At 35.9% G+C, this 17,619-nt stretch overlaps 1 protein-coding gene across 2 annotated transcripts in view; it reads left to right on the top strand.

Moving 5' to 3' along the window:
• Positions 1-637: 637 nt before the first annotated feature.
• The window catches only part of piezo1 (piezo-type mechanosensitive ion channel component 1), a 100,127-nt gene continuing 83,145 nt past the window's right edge, over positions 638-17,619 (top strand). Inside the window, exon 1 of one of the 2 annotated variants that reach the window (XM_042728472.1) lies at positions 638-1,348. In XM_042728472.1, coding sequence (XP_042584406.1) covers positions 1,285-1,348 — 64 coding nt within the window. In that variant the 5' untranslated portion in view covers positions 638-1,284. The remainder of the gene's footprint in view (positions 1,349-17,619) is intronic. The other variant, XM_042728470.1, reaches the window with a different exon arrangement.

Genomic DNA, 17,619 nt, shown 5'->3' with positions numbered 1-17,619 from the left:
ACCTTGGCGTCGCTGTAGCGCGCTCTGCTGTTAATAATTATTTAGTTGTAAGTAATTAAGGCAGTGGAGGATCAAAAAACAAACCAAACGAAAACCATACTACTGTTGATATTTCGAATATGAGACGTTACCCGAAGCCACCACTAGATGGGGCCACCATAAAAGAGATACAGACAATGACACCCACCACGGGAAAACTACACGAAATTATCGTTTAAATCATTAGCTTGGGTATCTGAAAGGAATGCGTTGCGATTGGAGAACATCAGCATATACCCTCAGTTTCGCTGCACGTGACTGACACTCAGAATAAAAGTGTAAAAGAGGGAACCCCATTTTTCAGGCTGCTGCACATGCTCAGAAACGTAAACAGCAAATCGTATAGTTTTTTTCACACAATGTGCACACTTGGGTGTTGTTTCTATGATGTTTTTCAGAAGTATAAACACAAACTATGGCATAAAAATACAGTTTCTTAAAAATAATCTCAGTAGCCATTACTGTCTTTTCATTATCAAATAAATTTAATAAAGACCGACATGCTAAACATGAACCGAAATGGCTCAAATAACACAAAAGGTCTGTATAACTGGTTTCCCTAAACGCTGGAATCTGAAAGGCCATGGGCTAATTCTGCGGGTGACACACCGTAGCAGCTCGGACAGCGCGCGGCGCGAGTCGTGTTTCTCCGCTGAGAGTGACGTGACTCGTTTGGCACAAGTTATCTGTCGTCACTCAGAGAGGGAGTTACTTTCAACTAACTGTTGGGACGCAGCACGGACTACACACACAAACAGAACAAACTCTCTCCATGAGTTTTTGTGACACTGTATAACAGTTTGTGGATATATTCTGGTGAAGTCGGAGCAGATTAGTGACAGAACGGAAGAAAGACTGAAGAAAGTTTAACAAACGCCGAGGCGCTGAATCACATTTTCCACGAAGATGTACAATGAATAGAGGCTCGAATAGACTTCCATAAAGCCGCTTTTTGAGTTTTTGTATCGAAACAATCAAACGCGACGTCTTAAGAAATTATTCATTCTTTGGTAGCCTATATTTAAGAACGCTTTTAATAGTTTAATCGGTTGTCTACAGTTTAAGGCGTTAAAGAATAGAAGCGAAATTTTCATTTATATAACGTACATTTGTAAACAAAATCGAGATACTATAATTTCGCCATGTAGGATTTTTTTTTTCTTTCATTCTTTTTTTCTCCACGCTTCTGAGATGGTTGTGTTGTGGATTTGTGTCGTTGGAGGAATGTGAGTGGAGGTGTCGCTCATGGAGCTTCAGGTGGTGTGCGGATTCCTCTACTGCTGCCTGCTGCCCATCTTTTTACTGGCAGGTAAGACCTCAGCATGCATTCCACCCGCCCTATACACAAAACAGAGCAAAAGTAGCATATTGTTTTAAATTAAATCCCTTATAACCTGTTCTCTCCCCGTTTTCACTTTTACCTTGCCTTAGCAGTTTATTAAAAGATGAAAAAGTAGAGATCTGTTTTAAAACTCTAATGCAAAGTTCTTCAAAAAGTGTTTTGATGTTTCTTTGTCCATGTTGGTTTCATACATTTTAAACCTTTATACCGTTTTATACAAACAACATGATTCACTGGCTCCAAAAATGTCACGTGGTATAACCATGAAACTTTTGATCCATTCCATACACATTGAACACACACACACACACACACACACACACACACATACATGTGTGTGTGTGTGTGTGTAGTGAGTGTGTGTTCAGTGTGTATAAGATTTAAGTAAAAAAAAAAAAAAAAGTTTCGCTCTGGGTTCATATGTGGTTATAAGAGCTGCTCATATTTTATATCAGGTGAAACATATGATAGAAAATCAGTAGGTGTGTGACATAATAGTTTCGCTCTTGCACATCAGCTTCATTTCTTGAATGTGTCCCGCTGACTGCAGTGGGTGATCTCACCTCATTCAGGTGTTTGTTTAGCAGACACACCCGATCACTCAATTCCTCTGGGCCTAAACTTATTTAAGGATGCATCATGCATTCCTGCTGCCTGGATTTCAACTCACATCTGTTTTCTTTCTCAGACCTGTTTTACTGTCTCCTCTCACAGTTCTTTTTCTGCATAATTTGCTTGCATTCTACCGAGCACAAATACTTTCATGCTTGGGGTGTTTAAGCCCCAACTCCCATGAAGAGTCTAATTATAGGCTTTTCACACTTGAAATTGTTAAACCAAGGTCATAGTTCTTACTGGGTTGCTAATTAATCCTGTAATTTAACTCTGCACATGTGTAATCCCTAGGTTAACATTCTTATTTTTAGACTTACAATGCTAATAATATTAAATGGAGAAGTCAGGCATGTAACCTGATTTAGATGTTATGGAGGGGCCAGTAGACATGGAATGGGCCGTCCCTGTCTGAATTAGCCCATATGAATCTCAAATAGCATCTGAGTGGGGACTGTAGCTGACACTCCAGTAAATAATATATATATGTGTGTGTGTATATATATATATATATATATATATATATATATATAAAACACAACAACCAATCTGTGAAACCAAATAAATCCAATGGTCTCTACAGTCTTCTGTCTTGAATACACTACATAACTATTCAAATATGTAAAAAAAAATAGACATCGTGATTTGTAAATAAGAAAATGTGGAAACGTGTTGATTTGCTAGTATACACATGACAAATAAAAACAAGTGTTTTAAAATCGACTCAAAATATAAAACATTTTTGAAATCCTTCAACAAGATGGAATTGTATTTTGAAACTAAAATATCTGAGTCTGTGTCTGTCATTCAATATGCCATTTTCTGTGAAATTTGTCAACTCGGACTGCTCAAAATCTGCAGACTGGCTCTGACTTTCAGAAACAAGCGTCAGCTCATCCAGACTGCAATTTGGGGGAAATATCTGGGCAGAAGTCATGTAGTGTATCCAAGCCTTTAGGGAAACTTTGCCCTGATCTATTCCCAATTGGAAAAAAATAAATAAATATTCCATTCTACACTTGGAAAAGCACCTTAAAGGAAGAAAAAATGGGTTGTGAATGTCTTTTTATGAATATTTAACTGACTGTTTCCCTCGTATGCTAAAACTAAATGGCATATGCCAAGGATATTTAATTAGACAAGCATCATTTCCTTCAGAATTGGATGTTTTGATAAACAGTTCGCTTAACAATTCTTAACTCACGGTTTATGTTTAGTAACATATTTAGTTGTTAGTGCTGTAGTTAAATCTGTGCTAAAAGTATGAAACCTTGACGTAAATATTAGGATAGTGAGAAAAGCCTCTGTTTGCCGTCAGGCCAGACAGGTTTCTATATTTAAGATTTCTTTCCCAACTGTAAAAAAAATAAATAAAAAACTGAAATCCTGCCATGTTTCATAAACAGAACATGTAAAACTATCCCAGGCAGGTAAAGATTAGCCAGAGGCACAGTCTGTTGACGGGATATTGTTTGAACGTGTGGTTTCTTGTGTCATGTGAGACTCGTGGCACACAGGAAGAATCGCAACATGCAACGGACATCTTGGGTTCTCCTCAGACTCACGCATGCGGTCAACCAGATTTGTTGAGCTCTCCACCTGGTCTTCAGTGGTAACTGTTTAACTTTTCACACCCGCATGTAAACAATTATCTTTTATTTTAACCCTAATAAGAAGCAGCTAGCATGCATTTTGGTGTATTTCTGTCTCCTGAATGGATCTGTTGCACATTCTTCTACTTGAAAGTAGGGCAAGCACACAACCTGGGTGTGTTAAACAGCACCACGCTAACCAGTATGCTGTCATAATACAAAGCCTCAGTGCGCCCCTACGGAAACTGACATGCCTGAAGTTGGCCTGAGGCTGGAAAGTGTGCATCACTGAAAGAATTGAAGAGTCCTGAGATGGCTCAGGCCTTTCAGCATGCGTCTCACTTTGGACCTTTTGTGCCCGCTCAAGGGATCTGTGCTGTTTTACTGCCAGATCTGAAAGTGAGAAAGACAACAACACAGAAATTCAAATCCTTTTTGCGGTTTCAGTCCAGCGTACTTTAGGCCTGGGGAAAATATTAAATACTTCATACTTAAAGTATGAACTTAAAACCATACTACAATTTTTAGATTGAATTAGGAGAATTTGTTTTTGTTTTTGTTTTTTTCATTATGGGCTTACAAAAAGATTTGACACTGCATGGATAAATAAAGCATGTTTTTATTGTGCATAAATATGATACCTTTATTCACTGTGCATAGAAAGCAGTCATGGACAACCACACTGCAGAGCCTATTTGCATTTTGGGCAGTATTTCGTTCTGCTTTACACCTACTGTTCTGCTGCCTTGAAGTACTCCTGGGAAGTTCCTACTTGGGAAAAATGATAAATCCAAAAATGATCCAAATTTTTGCTGTGATATTAAGTTATTTTGGACTGAATAAGATGAACGTATTTAATTTCTCTCTTTTTCACTTCCTGACAAACACAGGAAGCTTTTTAGCGCTTCTGCAACAAATGAATGGACAAAAGATGCACATTAGGTGTAATTGATACTTTGTGTGTTTTACGGGAATACCCACTCAAGGGAACAGTACTCTTGTTGTGCAAGCCTGTCGCCTCATAAATCATCTAAATGAGAAATATTTTCGGGCAAGCTTAATCACTCTTCTTCATTAACAGTGCGTGAAATGCAGGAGGTTATACAGTGCAACAGTGTGGCTTAAGGCTGTAAATGCTATACCCTGAGGAGTTTTAGTAGAGTTAACCAGAAGTAACTAGTCCATAAATAAACTTCACTTGTAGCCAGTGTGCTGCTGTTTTCTTATTTTCTGTGAAATGATTAATGAGACGGCTAATTCAGCACACTTTGCCCAGAAACATTCTCAAACCATAGCCGCATCAACAATTTAAGAGCTATTCATCGCTCTCAGTGTATCAACTTTCTACATTACAGAGCTCTGCAGATTTGTGGTTTATCTTCTTTAACAATTCATAGAATATTCATATAGCTTCGGGGAAAGGCATTAAATAGTTCTCTGGTCTCCAAGAAAAGTGCTGTTCGTGATCAGACCAAAGGAAATGCTCTAGAGAAATACCTAGAAGTGATGGTGCGATCTGATTCGAGATATTCTTGTCATAACATGTATTGTGTGTGTGTGTGTGTGTGTGTGTGTGTGTGTGTGTTTCATGTACAGTTCCCAAGAACAGTATCTGATATACTATTTGGGGTGTGATTTAGCCTTCATGAGAAAATTGCATGAAATTTGTCAACCATGTTGTCCTGGTCATAGTAAATTAATACTTTATTTATTGTTTGTTTGTATTATAATGGACCATATTTCTTCCATTGTCTCCCAAGTTCTTATTACCATTAAAATAAAAAAGAAATTCTAAAGTGAAAAATAGTTATAGATCAACAAATTTGAATTAAACATGTAATAGAAAGTATTTTAAATAATAATAAATTATTATATTATCTTTCATTATAAAAATAATTATTATAATTGTAAACTTTAGTTTTGTAGTGAAATATGATTCTGACATTTCTTGTTAGATTCAGTCAGGGTGCACAGATCATTTGTAAAAAGAGGCAGCTGCATTACAAGTTATATTGAGTTGGGAGTTATTATTGTATATTCCATTAATGCATTATTGCAGATGCAATCAACTGGCTGATTAATGAGTTAGTAAGTTTATGTGATGCAGAAGTGTTAATCAAACAGTGATTAATTCATTATTGACTCATTCTCGGCCCCTTCTGAAGTTCCACCAGGCAGAGATTAAGTATGTGGTTATTGTTGCTAATTAGTGGAGATAAATAGCAGGAGATAAATATGCTAATGATTTGCATTGTTTTTGTTGATTAACGTGACATAGAATGTTCTGACCACAATAATATGTTCATGGAAGTGCCAGATTTAATTGACCACTTTTGTATTTTGCATTTCTAATTTCATAATTAAAATGAAGATTATTTTCCAGGTGCTCTTTTATGTTAATCTTAAATTTTGTCGTGACAGCTAAGCCAAAGTCAAAGTCCATTCACAGCTATCCGTCTTGATACTCAGGGCAGATATATATCTTTTTTTTTTTTTTTTTTTTTATATTTTGTCATTTTCAGTCAAATTCTAATCAACAACTGAGAAATAGAACCAAGTTCTCACTCTACATTTTATTTTCTTTTCACTTGGATGCATGTCATTATATGGAGGAGAAGAATCTGTCATCTGTTTTGTTACATCATGACCTTAAATGAAGGGCAGGACGACTGGTTCTATGGCCATTGTCCACCGTATTAATATTTATAATTTCTCCCATTGATTTTTCTACCAGAGTTTGGTCTCATTTTGTATGTATCTGTCAAGTAGAAAGACATGCCCCTGGGTTTTATGTTTGTCGGTTCATTTTATTTAGCCTTGCCCACGGTAAAATCTAATTGGTCATAAATCCTAATCCACTTAATTGAATAATAAACATTTGCTTAGATTTTTTTTTTTTTTACTTAGTTGTCATTTCTTTTTAGGATATGGTGTTATACTTTTAAATGGCCACAAATCAATACCTGTTTGGGGTCTGAATAAGCTGAAGAGGATCTGAGGCACTTATCATAGATTAGTCTGAAGTGATTTATTTATTTGTACACTACCTGTCAGAAGTTTGAAATAATAAAGATTATTTAATGTTTAAGTCTCCTGTGCACACAAAGACTGCATTTATTTGATCAAAAATTATAGTCAGAACATTAATATTTTGAAAATATTATTACAATTTAAAAGAACGGTTTTCTATTTTAATTAGTGTTGTCAAGCGATTAATCGCATCCAAAATATTTTTTTTTATAACATAAAAAATTATTATGTGTATATAAATAAAAAGTACATAAAAACAAACAAATACATACTGTTTGTGTGTGTATTTATGTATAGATAATAAATATAACTATGTAATAAATATACATGGTACTTATGTAAAAAAAAAACAAAAACTTTTATATTATATTTTAACAACACTCTTACAAAACTATTTTAAAATAAAATGTAAAAAAAAATCTAAATATAATTCCTGCATCGCAAAGCTGAATTTTCATCAGCTATAAGCCAAGTCACATGATCCTTAAAAAAATTCTAATATGCTGATTCGGTGCTTTATTTTCTACCTTTCTTTGCACTGCCTATCAGTGCAATGAAACACTGCACACCCATAAAAATCTGATAGATCACCCTGAGTGGACTCTTTATCCTCCCAGACTAGAGCGCAACTCTGTAAGCTATAGCTATAACAACCCGATGACTGGAAAAGTGACCATTTTCCATCAAAACAGGATGCACGTCATGCTGATGGAGTGCGGTGGCTCAGGGCTTCCACCAACAATTGAAAGGTCAATCTGTTTTAAGGCTCATTGTTACAAGTGAATGAGTGTGTGTGCAGTCATTTCTGCATGAAATGCTAATCAGTGTAGTCTGTAGACCTCCTGAACAGATACACATGACTGTTTGTGTTTCCTTCACCTGTCTACAGGACGTCCCACATAGTAATGAAAGTAACACTGGAGCACAGTTACAACTGTTAAATATTTTTGCAGTAATGTATTTCATAAAGTATAGTATATGCTGAATAGTTAAGTTATATAAAAGCTAAAGTATACTTCGGCTCTCCGTGTTCTGCGACGGTCCATGTGCTGTCTGCATGATGTAATTTTCATCATTAGGAGTGTCTGCAGATGTCTGTGCACACTGGTTGCATGCAACCCAATTTTTCTGTACATACCAACTTGAATAGTAATTTTTCACACTAGCTGTGTTTATAAGCAACTAAATAATACATTGATAATTGCATTGATGACTCAATCAGGCTGAAAAGCTTTTGGTGTAAACACCTCAGTCGATCCAGTTGAGCTTGATCCAAATTAAATTTTAATCAGGGACTTGAAATACTCTCAATAGGATAAAAATACAATATGTAAATGAATACGACTATTTCCTCAATCAGATTCATAAATACCTTGTGCAAAGTGAAAAGTTTAAAGTTTTGTGATAAGCATGCACTGCATATGTGCTAAAGTTTTGTTCAGAATACATGTAATGCACATGTAAATCAGTCTGCAAAGTTTAAGGTTCATATACATCTTTCAGAATCTGAAACTGGATTTGATTTATTAGAATTAATGGAAATTAGTAAACATACCTGCTGTCATTTATTTATATCTTACTAAGAACTTTTTTATAACTGATGGAATATGAGGAAATCTTGAGGGAAAGGTGTTTGCAATTCATTTTCTTTGGCTGTTGTACAATCATATGGAACAGATATTTAACCTAATCACCCCTAGGAATTGTAGCCATACCTATGTTACTTTACAAAAATCCCAACCTTCTTTAGCTACAGACATTGTGGCTATGCAATTGCATAATAATGTTTTTGTGAAGACATGTTTTTATGCTGAGTAAGGTATTTATTCAGCATTTAGCCTAAATATTTGGCATTCTCCATTAGGACAGTGTTTCTCAATTGTGCGCCCTTAGCACTGAATGTCTCCCTTATCTAACACTTCTGAATCAGCTCATTAGAAGAGGGTTCACTGACCTGAATCGGGTGTGTTTGGATATGTTGGGAATGCAGTCGGCTGCTAGTGCACTGCTTATGCCTAAATAATATGTGCAAACATATGCAGTAACCACAGTTACGCGATACTGTATTCTAATTACTTTTCCTGGTAATGCAGTAATGTAATGTGTTACATTTAAAATTTATGTAATTTGATTGCAGTTACTAAGGTCAATAAAATGTTACTAAGTTACAAATGCAGTGTTTAAAAATATGAAATAAAAATCATGTTTTGCGCATCAGTATGGCTTTTAATAAATCACTGGAGATTGTGAGCTAAAATGAAGATGAGTCCTACAACATTTAGATGCAGTGAAAGGTTGCCTATCATATTTCAAAATGTTGCACTCGATTTCACATTTAAGTCTGGCATTATAGTTTGGGAAAAGTTCAACAAGTGAATGTGTACAAGTTTATGTCACAGTAACACCAAGTAAAAATAAATGACACATCAGAATGAGATCCGCTGGATTAAAGGCCTTTCCACACTGAGGGCAAAAAAGCGAAACGAATATTGAATGCGATAACGCGCTGGAATAAAGCAGTAGATTTCTATGGATGCTTCCACAAAGACCGCGAACATTCGCACACCGAAAATGTGAATTTTTTCGAAAATGTGTCTCACCACATTCTTCTTCTGAGGTAAATTCAAGGCTTCTTCCTCACAGTGGGTCTTCTTCCAAAAATGAAAAGTAGCCGAGATTAACTTGAATCTTTCCGTTTACGAAGGTGATGTGCGCATTTACATATTCGCACGTCTCAAGCCTGGTTTTGCGTGGATGATTATCTTATAGCGTGTGATGTGCATGGCTGTGATCACATTATAGGTGAGCTCAGACAGGAAAGACTGTACTTAGCGTTGGTTTCATACAGATTATTTTATCAAAGAATATTTGTTTTCGACAAGACTTACTTCATTTAAAAATAGACACTTCAAGCTTTCTTTAGATATATTTCTCATGTAATTTTCATTCAGACTTTACAAATTTACAAAACCAAATTTACAAAACCAAAAAAAATAAAAAAATAAAAAAAAAAATATTGCGAGTGTATTCAAATAATGCTCCTGTAAAAATATGAAAGAACTATGAGTTCTTTGTAGTGTATAATGGGGAAGTTGTGGCCTAGTGGTTAGAGAGTTTGACTCCTAACACTAAGGTTGTGGGTTTGAGTCTCAGGCTGGCAATACCACGACTGAGGTGCCCTTGATCAAGGCACCGAACCCCCAACTGCTCCCCAGGCGCCGCATCATAAACGGCTGCCCACTGCTGCAGGTGTGTGTTCACGATGTTTGTGTGTGTTCACCGCTGTGTGTGTGCACTTTGGATGGGTTAAATGCAGAGCATGAATTCTGAGTATGGGTCACCATATTTGGCTGTATGTCACGTCACTTTTTTCACTTTATTAGGTTTAATAACTTGAAAAGTAAACTTGAAAGTAAAGTAATTAGTAATCTTATTACCTTTTTTAATGCAGTAATCAGTAATGTAATCAAGAAAACAATTTTAAAGAAGTAATTAGTAATTTGTAGTGGATTACTTTTTTTAAATAACTTACCCAACACTGGCAGCAACCAACAATAAACAGGGAATGGTGTCTCAATAATAATTAATGGTTCCAGTTTTGTGTAAAAATAAATCAAAAGAGATATTAAAAAATACAGCTGATATTACTTCCAGTCACTGAAAATGGAAAGACATGTCAAGCACATTGCTTTGTGTGATACAGTATCCAAGGCAGTTCTATTCTATATAGAATCTTCTGTGCCTTTGGGAACATGCCTACATCACTAGGTCTCTTGTAGGGCAGCAATCAAGTCTCCAAAGTAAATGTATTTTAATCGACTTGTATAAAATAAGATATAGAATTTCTTTAGCTTGCAATGGTTTGAATATGCTTTGCCTTTGTGAACCTGAAGATGGGAAAAATTATTACACAAATCAACATGTTTTTGACTCAAGTACACTCATCAATTTCAACACTCCTATAAAGTCCATTATTCAAATATGAAATCTTTATATATATATATATATATATATATATATATATATATATATATCTATATCTAATAAATAGAATCATAACAGTTGCATCTTTTTTCCCCCTCTCAGTGGAGCATGGCTGAAAATATAGCCCAAGCTTTTGCGTTGCCTGTAATTAACGTCTGAGAGCTTGTGGCGGTATTTCTCAGCCTAACGGCAGGGACTTTAAAAGGTGCTTGTGCTGTTTTTGGAAGTGCAAACAGTTGGTCTGCTCAGCTTTGTAAAAATGTAATTTAGGATGACGAGAAACCAGCACAGCCCAAGCGTCTGCATGAGTCTGGAAACTGCCAGATATTGTATGTAATTTTGCCAAAGTTTCATGTAAAATATGTTCTCACATCCCACTCAAGTGAAACTAGCACCTTTAAAAGACTTTCTGTTTCCCATGACTGTCTGAATAGATTTGATCATGATAAAAATGTTTGCTTCATATTCTATCATGAGGCATTCACCTTAAAGGCTGATTTTGTAACATAAGCTAACATGTAACACTGATCATGATTAATGAGATGATTGATTTTTAAAGTGACGTGACATACAGCCAAGTATGGTGACCCATACTCGGAATTCGTGCTCTGCTTTTAACCCATCCAAAGTGCACACACACAGCAGTGAACACACACACCGTGAACACACACCCGGTGCAGTGGGGAGCCATTTATGCTGCGGTGCCCGGGGAGCAGTTGGGGGTTCGGTGCCTTGCTCAAGGGCACCTCAGTCGTGGTATTGAAGGTGGAGAGAGAACTGTACATGCACTCCCCCCACCTACAATTCCTGCCAACCCGAGACTCAAACTCACAACCCTTGGATTGCAAGTCCGACTCTCTAACCATTAGGCCACGACTTCCTCGGCTTTTAAAGATTGATGGTAACGTCATAAAAAGGCTAAAATCAAATTATTTCCTATGTATATGTAAAAGGCTTGTTTGCAAAGCCCTCCTGTTAAAAAATATATCAATGAATAAAAATAAAATAAAAAATGCATCAATAAACCCTTTTGGAAATGTAATTATGTATTTATTTATTGGTTGATTGATTGGCTCAAAATTGAAAAGTGCATTTACAAACATTTCCTGAAAATGGCATTGAAAAAGAGTAAGTCAGTACTGAATGGAGATAGCAGGCCTTATGTAATTTTGCTGCCATATATACATAAAATAAACAAACAAAACAAACATATAAATTAAGTAAGTAAAAACAAATCATCTAACTCAGTCCTTCCATCCATATTTATTAATTAACAGTAAAACATTATCCTATTTTTGGGGGCTGTGGCCATTAAAGAGGAATTTAGCTTCCCGCTGTGGGCAGTATCAGACCGGTAAACAGATAAATGTGGACCGTGCCAGAGGAGCATGGGTGCACTGGAAGCTGACTCTACCAAATTGTGGGGTCTGCACCTGTTATGGTCTAACCAATTTACTTCTTGATCTCCCAAAGCAGATGAGGATCTACAGTCTCACACCATTTACAATGAAGAACAGTAACAGTAAATTTGATTTATTGCATTAATGACTGTTACTTCAATATTTTATTGGGAACTTATACTATATTTGTGTATAGAACTGGATTAAAATGAAAAGAATAAATGACAACCAAATTTTGCTGTTGTGTGTATGTGGCATTAATGGGTGATATGACTAAAATATTGTTTCACAATAACAATATGAGTCTATGAGTAAATTAACCCCCAACAATTTCTAGTAGTGACAACCACATTTACAAAAGAAGTGTATGCAGTGTTTACAGAAGCAAACTGAACAAGTTGTTAATGATATATTTTAAACTTGTATCAGACAGGGAAAGATGGATTGACTCATTTGTGTTGCCAGATCTTTCTAGAGAAAAAGCAAACAAGAATACAATAATAATAAACCTAAATAACTCCAAATGCTTTATACTGGATATAAAACCAAAACATTGCAACCCACATTCAAACATAAACAAAACATGACAAAATAGTGGATATCATATGAGACCTTGGTATCAGTCATTGCAATTTCTGGAGTGGGTTCAGTTTCATTCACACACAAAATGATTTACAAGATTCACTCCTGAAACTCTGCAGTGTGTATGTGGCCAATGTTTTTGTATCATGATGCTTAAGCATGTTTTTGACATACCCAGACTATCTATCTATGCAATAAAGTAGGAAAAAAAAACTCTACATAATTATATTTATGTAATTTTTGCATTTGAAATTATTTTGAATATAATAGACCTTGACCTGTATTGTTATTGTGAAATAAAATTACCCATAATCATATCTCTCACTAAGAATGTCATGATGCTCTAAAAAATGTTAAATGCACGCCGCTGAAGCATGAAGAATTCTCTCATAATTCCTCATACTTGCATCACCAAGCCCTTTGCTTATTTCTTTCACTTCCCACAGCTGAGTTTGTGTGTGTGTAGTGACCTGACCTGTATACAGCAGCATTTGATAACAGTAAGGAAGAGAGGGATAGGATCAAATTCTTCTTTTGATATATTGAGCATTTCATGGAAAATTGTGCTTGTGCTTCCTAAGCCAGAGATTTTAGGCTGATGGTACATTGTCCATCCCCTTCCACCCCCCAAGCTGGTCTTTGACACGGCTGGCTGTGTTTGGCTGCACTAATGCGTCAGATTGAGGATATGTGAACGCAACAAAGAAAGTGAGCAAGAAAGATAAGCGTGGGTTCTGCAGACAGAAGTAAAAATGAGACAATTTCCTCTGCTGTAATCATGCGGTTGTGTTATCTCTATACTCCACATTGCAAGACTTACTTAGATATGTTGCCATGTCTGGGTGGCATCAAAAAAGACTCACATTCACATAGCATACCCCACTGTGCTTAAATATATATATATATATATATATATATATATATATATATATATATATATATACTTTGAAAATAAAAACAAAAATAAAATAAAAACTCACTGGCAAAATGAAAATTCTGTCATTATTTGTTTTCCCTCAAGGTTTTAAATGCTCCTGTTATTCCCTCCTATTATCCTAGGGGTCATTTTGACTGCATTCAATGTTTAACGTCTGTTAATACATGTTTGACATCATTTTTTTGCTTCAAATTTAATGAGTTTTCCTAATTTAATGGGGACAACTCAGTAAACATAAAAGTAACATGATGATATGTTTTCCAATGTCCTCTTCACATTTTGTAGCATCGGTGTTCTTTTGACCCCAGGCTCTTTTAGCTGTATAAAACATAAGAAATATCAACATTTTACTTACATTTGTTGTGATTTGAAATAAGCTGAAAACTAATGATTTTGCCATCAAACCTCAACTAAGATTTGTGTAATTGAGTTTTTAGTAGAAGGAAAAATGATGGAATGATGGTTTGTTACTCACACAAATACATTGTATGGTTCTCATGAACTGATATTGCATGGAAAAAAACTGTGGAACCTTGGAACTGTGGAATTGGTGGACAGTGTTAATGTGTGCAAATGACAACAAAAGTTTCAGTTTAATGATCTTTGACAGCATGACTGCATCTAAGATTTGTTGCCCTGCTTCGGTCTAGGGAAGTTTTGAGAGGAAGTATGCACAAAGTGTGTCTGTGCCTACAAAGCGCTAACATGCTAATTACAGACTGAAAAACAGTTTCAGAAAGGCTGGCACTCTTGCCAAGAGACAGTTAGAGTTTCAGAGTATGACTGGTCCGGAGGTCATGATAATATATGATTTGTGAGCTGTTTCATGTTTCCCTTCAGATGGTGGGATCCTTTACACCGTTTAAATTTCAAACATCTCACACTAATAATTTACTCCTCTGGTTAGATCTGGAAACTTTATTATATTTCCTCTAATATTTGTGTGTGTGTGTGTTTTGGGTGGTTACTAGCGCAGGTTTATGCATTTCCCAAGATGTTGTGAGACATTGCTATTTGGTTGCATAGATATATTGTGTGATTTAGGTGGTTTTAAATTTTTCTGTTTAAATAAAATTGAAGTAATCGAAAGGCATGTCTAATTAATTGAAATCATGAAATGTATACAATCTAACAACTATTAATTGAGAGTTTAACAAAAATTATATGAAATCCTAATTTTTCTCCAATTCTCTTTTTATGTTTTCTGTTTTTTTATTTGTATTCCGTTTAAAATTTTCTGGATTCCATTTGAATGGTTTAATTAAATTTCAGTAATCTGAAAACCTGTCTTATTAATTGAACTCATAAAAATGTAACAATTTATTAAAATTAAAATGTATTATTATGTTAATTAGTATTACTATTATTATTTTCCCTAGAAATTACATGTACATTTTAAATATTCCGGAGTTGTGACAAGTTAAACCAATTCAGTTTTTTATTTTTTTTATTATTATTTTTTTTTTTTTGTGCCAAGTTGTAGTGAAGATATTTGAGTTTCTGTGTGTAGAGGATATGAAGATTATGATGAGTTTTTGAAATGCTAAGACTTCATATTTAAAGTCTAAAGTAGGTTTAATATTCACAGATGCTATATTTTTATTTAATTATGTGTACAATCCCTACAGTTGATTTATTCATCCAAATTTTGCCCAATTCAGTGACATTCTACTCTGATATAACAGAAAGACTCCACAGCTAAATGTTTTCTTAGAGTAGATAGGAAATGGGGATTGTTCTCTGGTGACCCAGCTAGTGCAGTGTGGAGTTTTTCATATGAGTAATCTTTTCCTCTAATGTTTTTACCAAATGCATGATGGTGCTCTGAGAGTGTGTTTCTGATTCAAAGCGAGAAAGAGTACAACTCTCAGTAGTAATGCCAGATATGGAGAGTTATTCTCTGGGAACTGCACTGCTGGAAGCAGATCACACTTAAACTTTCCTTCACACATGCATGCTGAGCAAGCTTTAATTATTCATTTCCAGTGTTTTGAAGGCTCCCTGGATGGAGAAGGCACATTTAACATACTTCCTCTTAACTAATCCTTGAAGTGCTACACTTTCTCAAAAAGGTGTTGAGTAGTTTCTTCTGTAGCCATCAACAATCTTCAGTTTTCAAATAGAAATTTAGAAGTTTTACTTTAAATTCTGGTCATTACAGCTTGTTTTGGCCCACTTGGACAGGCAAGTTCATATTACTTGCATGTATAAACCTTTCAGATGCTCAGTCCCATGAACACTGAAAATGTTGGCAAATCCAGTAACTGGTTCTTCCTCGAGAGTGCTTATTGTAGCAGTTTTTATGAACTTGTAAACCCAACTTTCTATCCTGGCAGACTGATATAAAGCTGTGCGTCCTCACACCCAGCAGTTGTGTAAAGCTAGCCAGTCTGATTGCAGCTTAAAGAGAGCTCTTGCTACTTTTGTATGCCGTATGCTACTGATGATTTGTGGGTAGACCGTAGGCATGTCATCTGAAGCTGAGACTAGAGCCCTGCTAACAGATACCAGGGTTGGTTATTTAAATGGCTAATAAATTCTTGGGTCTTAAGGGGTGTTCACACTGACAGCCATTAAATTATGAGAGGTCGCCAGGTCAGTGTAGTGTTGATTTCTAGTTAGTGTTCCTAACTGACTGCTGTATCCGACTATATCAGGCAGTGGATCACTCTGCTCACTTTACTTTTTGGTTCTTATTGTCATTACATTTTCTTGCACAAAAATAAACTGTTAGCAACCTCAATCGGACTGAGAAGTCTTGATGTCGATCTGATTGAGATTGATCCAAATGTAATTTTGATCAGATTGGAAGGGTTAGTGTTGCTGTTGACCTGAATTAATCAGGGCATGTTTACAAACTGGTCAGTGAATTAGACTGAATAATGTGTTAAAATTTGCGAAAAAGTCTGTTCTGACTTAACATTGATGCGTGATAAGATGGCGCCTGTGTTTTTGCTTTGCTGCTGACACTGTCTGTTTACCGCGCTGTGTCCTATCCCTTCCTGTGCGGCATCCTGTTTTTTCTATTGCTTCTTAATGATGGACTCATTGCTCAGGTGTATGATCGCCAAACTCTTCTAAACATAAGATCATCAATGGTAGATCATAATATTCCACCACCCTGGGCTGATATTCCTCAGACATTATTGTCCACATCAGTCTACTCAGCTGGTCTTTCTGACCGAAGCTCCCAAAGACATCAGAGGAAACGAGGGAGAAGGGCTGGGATTCAGTTGAAGCTGAGGTTGTCCTGGAAGCGAGGAGTTGTCGGAAATGGCGTCGATCACTTCAGATGAGCTCAGCCCTGATATATTCGGCCCATCCATGGAATGAGCTTTCCTTGTCTACGGCTGACAATGTCAGATTCTCCTATCTCCGTCCCGTCTTCCCAGATACTTTTGTGGAGACTGTTTTCTTGCCGGTGAGCAGAGTCTTCGTGTGCGGCGGATTGAGTCCCTGTCAACTCCACACAGCGCAGTTTGACTCTACCTCTCAGGATGGCACTGGTAAATGCTCGTTCAATAACTAATAAAACTTTTGTTCTGAAGGATATTGTGAAAACCAAGGAGCTGGATTTTTTGTTTATGAATGAAACCTGGCAAAGAAATATGGAAAATGCTTCCCTAAAGGAAATTTGCCCAAAGGATTATACATTTATTAGTCTGCCTAGACTTTCAGGCTGTGGTGGAGGACATGTTTTTTGCCGGACGGTAAATGTTCTTTTTCCTCTTTTGAATTGCAAGCCTTTTGATTGCAAGCTGGTCATACAGATCCCTTTTATTGTATTTTAATTTATTGTCCTCCTGGCCCAAACAGCTCCTTCTTAGATGATTTTAGTGTTTTTTTTATCATTTATTCTTAAGCTCACAAGAATTGTGATTGTTGGTGACTTCAACATGCATATTGATGATGTTTCTGATAAATTTGCAATTGATTTTATAAATATTACTGAGTCTTTTAATCTCATCCAATATGTTACCAGTCCTACTCCTATAAGAAGGCATACTCTAGATCTTGTTTTCAGCTTTGGTTTAAATATTGGTTCTGTTTTGTCTGAGGATATTTTTTATTTCAGATCATAATTGCATTTCATTTAATTTA

Source organism: Cyprinus carpio, chromosome B7 (assembly GCF_018340385.1).
Source record: "Cyprinus carpio isolate SPL01 chromosome B7, ASM1834038v1, whole genome shotgun sequence".
NCBI lineage: Eukaryota > Metazoa > Chordata > Actinopteri > Cypriniformes > Cyprinidae > Cyprinus > Cyprinus carpio.
This window is presented reverse-complemented; position numbering and strand designations above follow the sequence as displayed.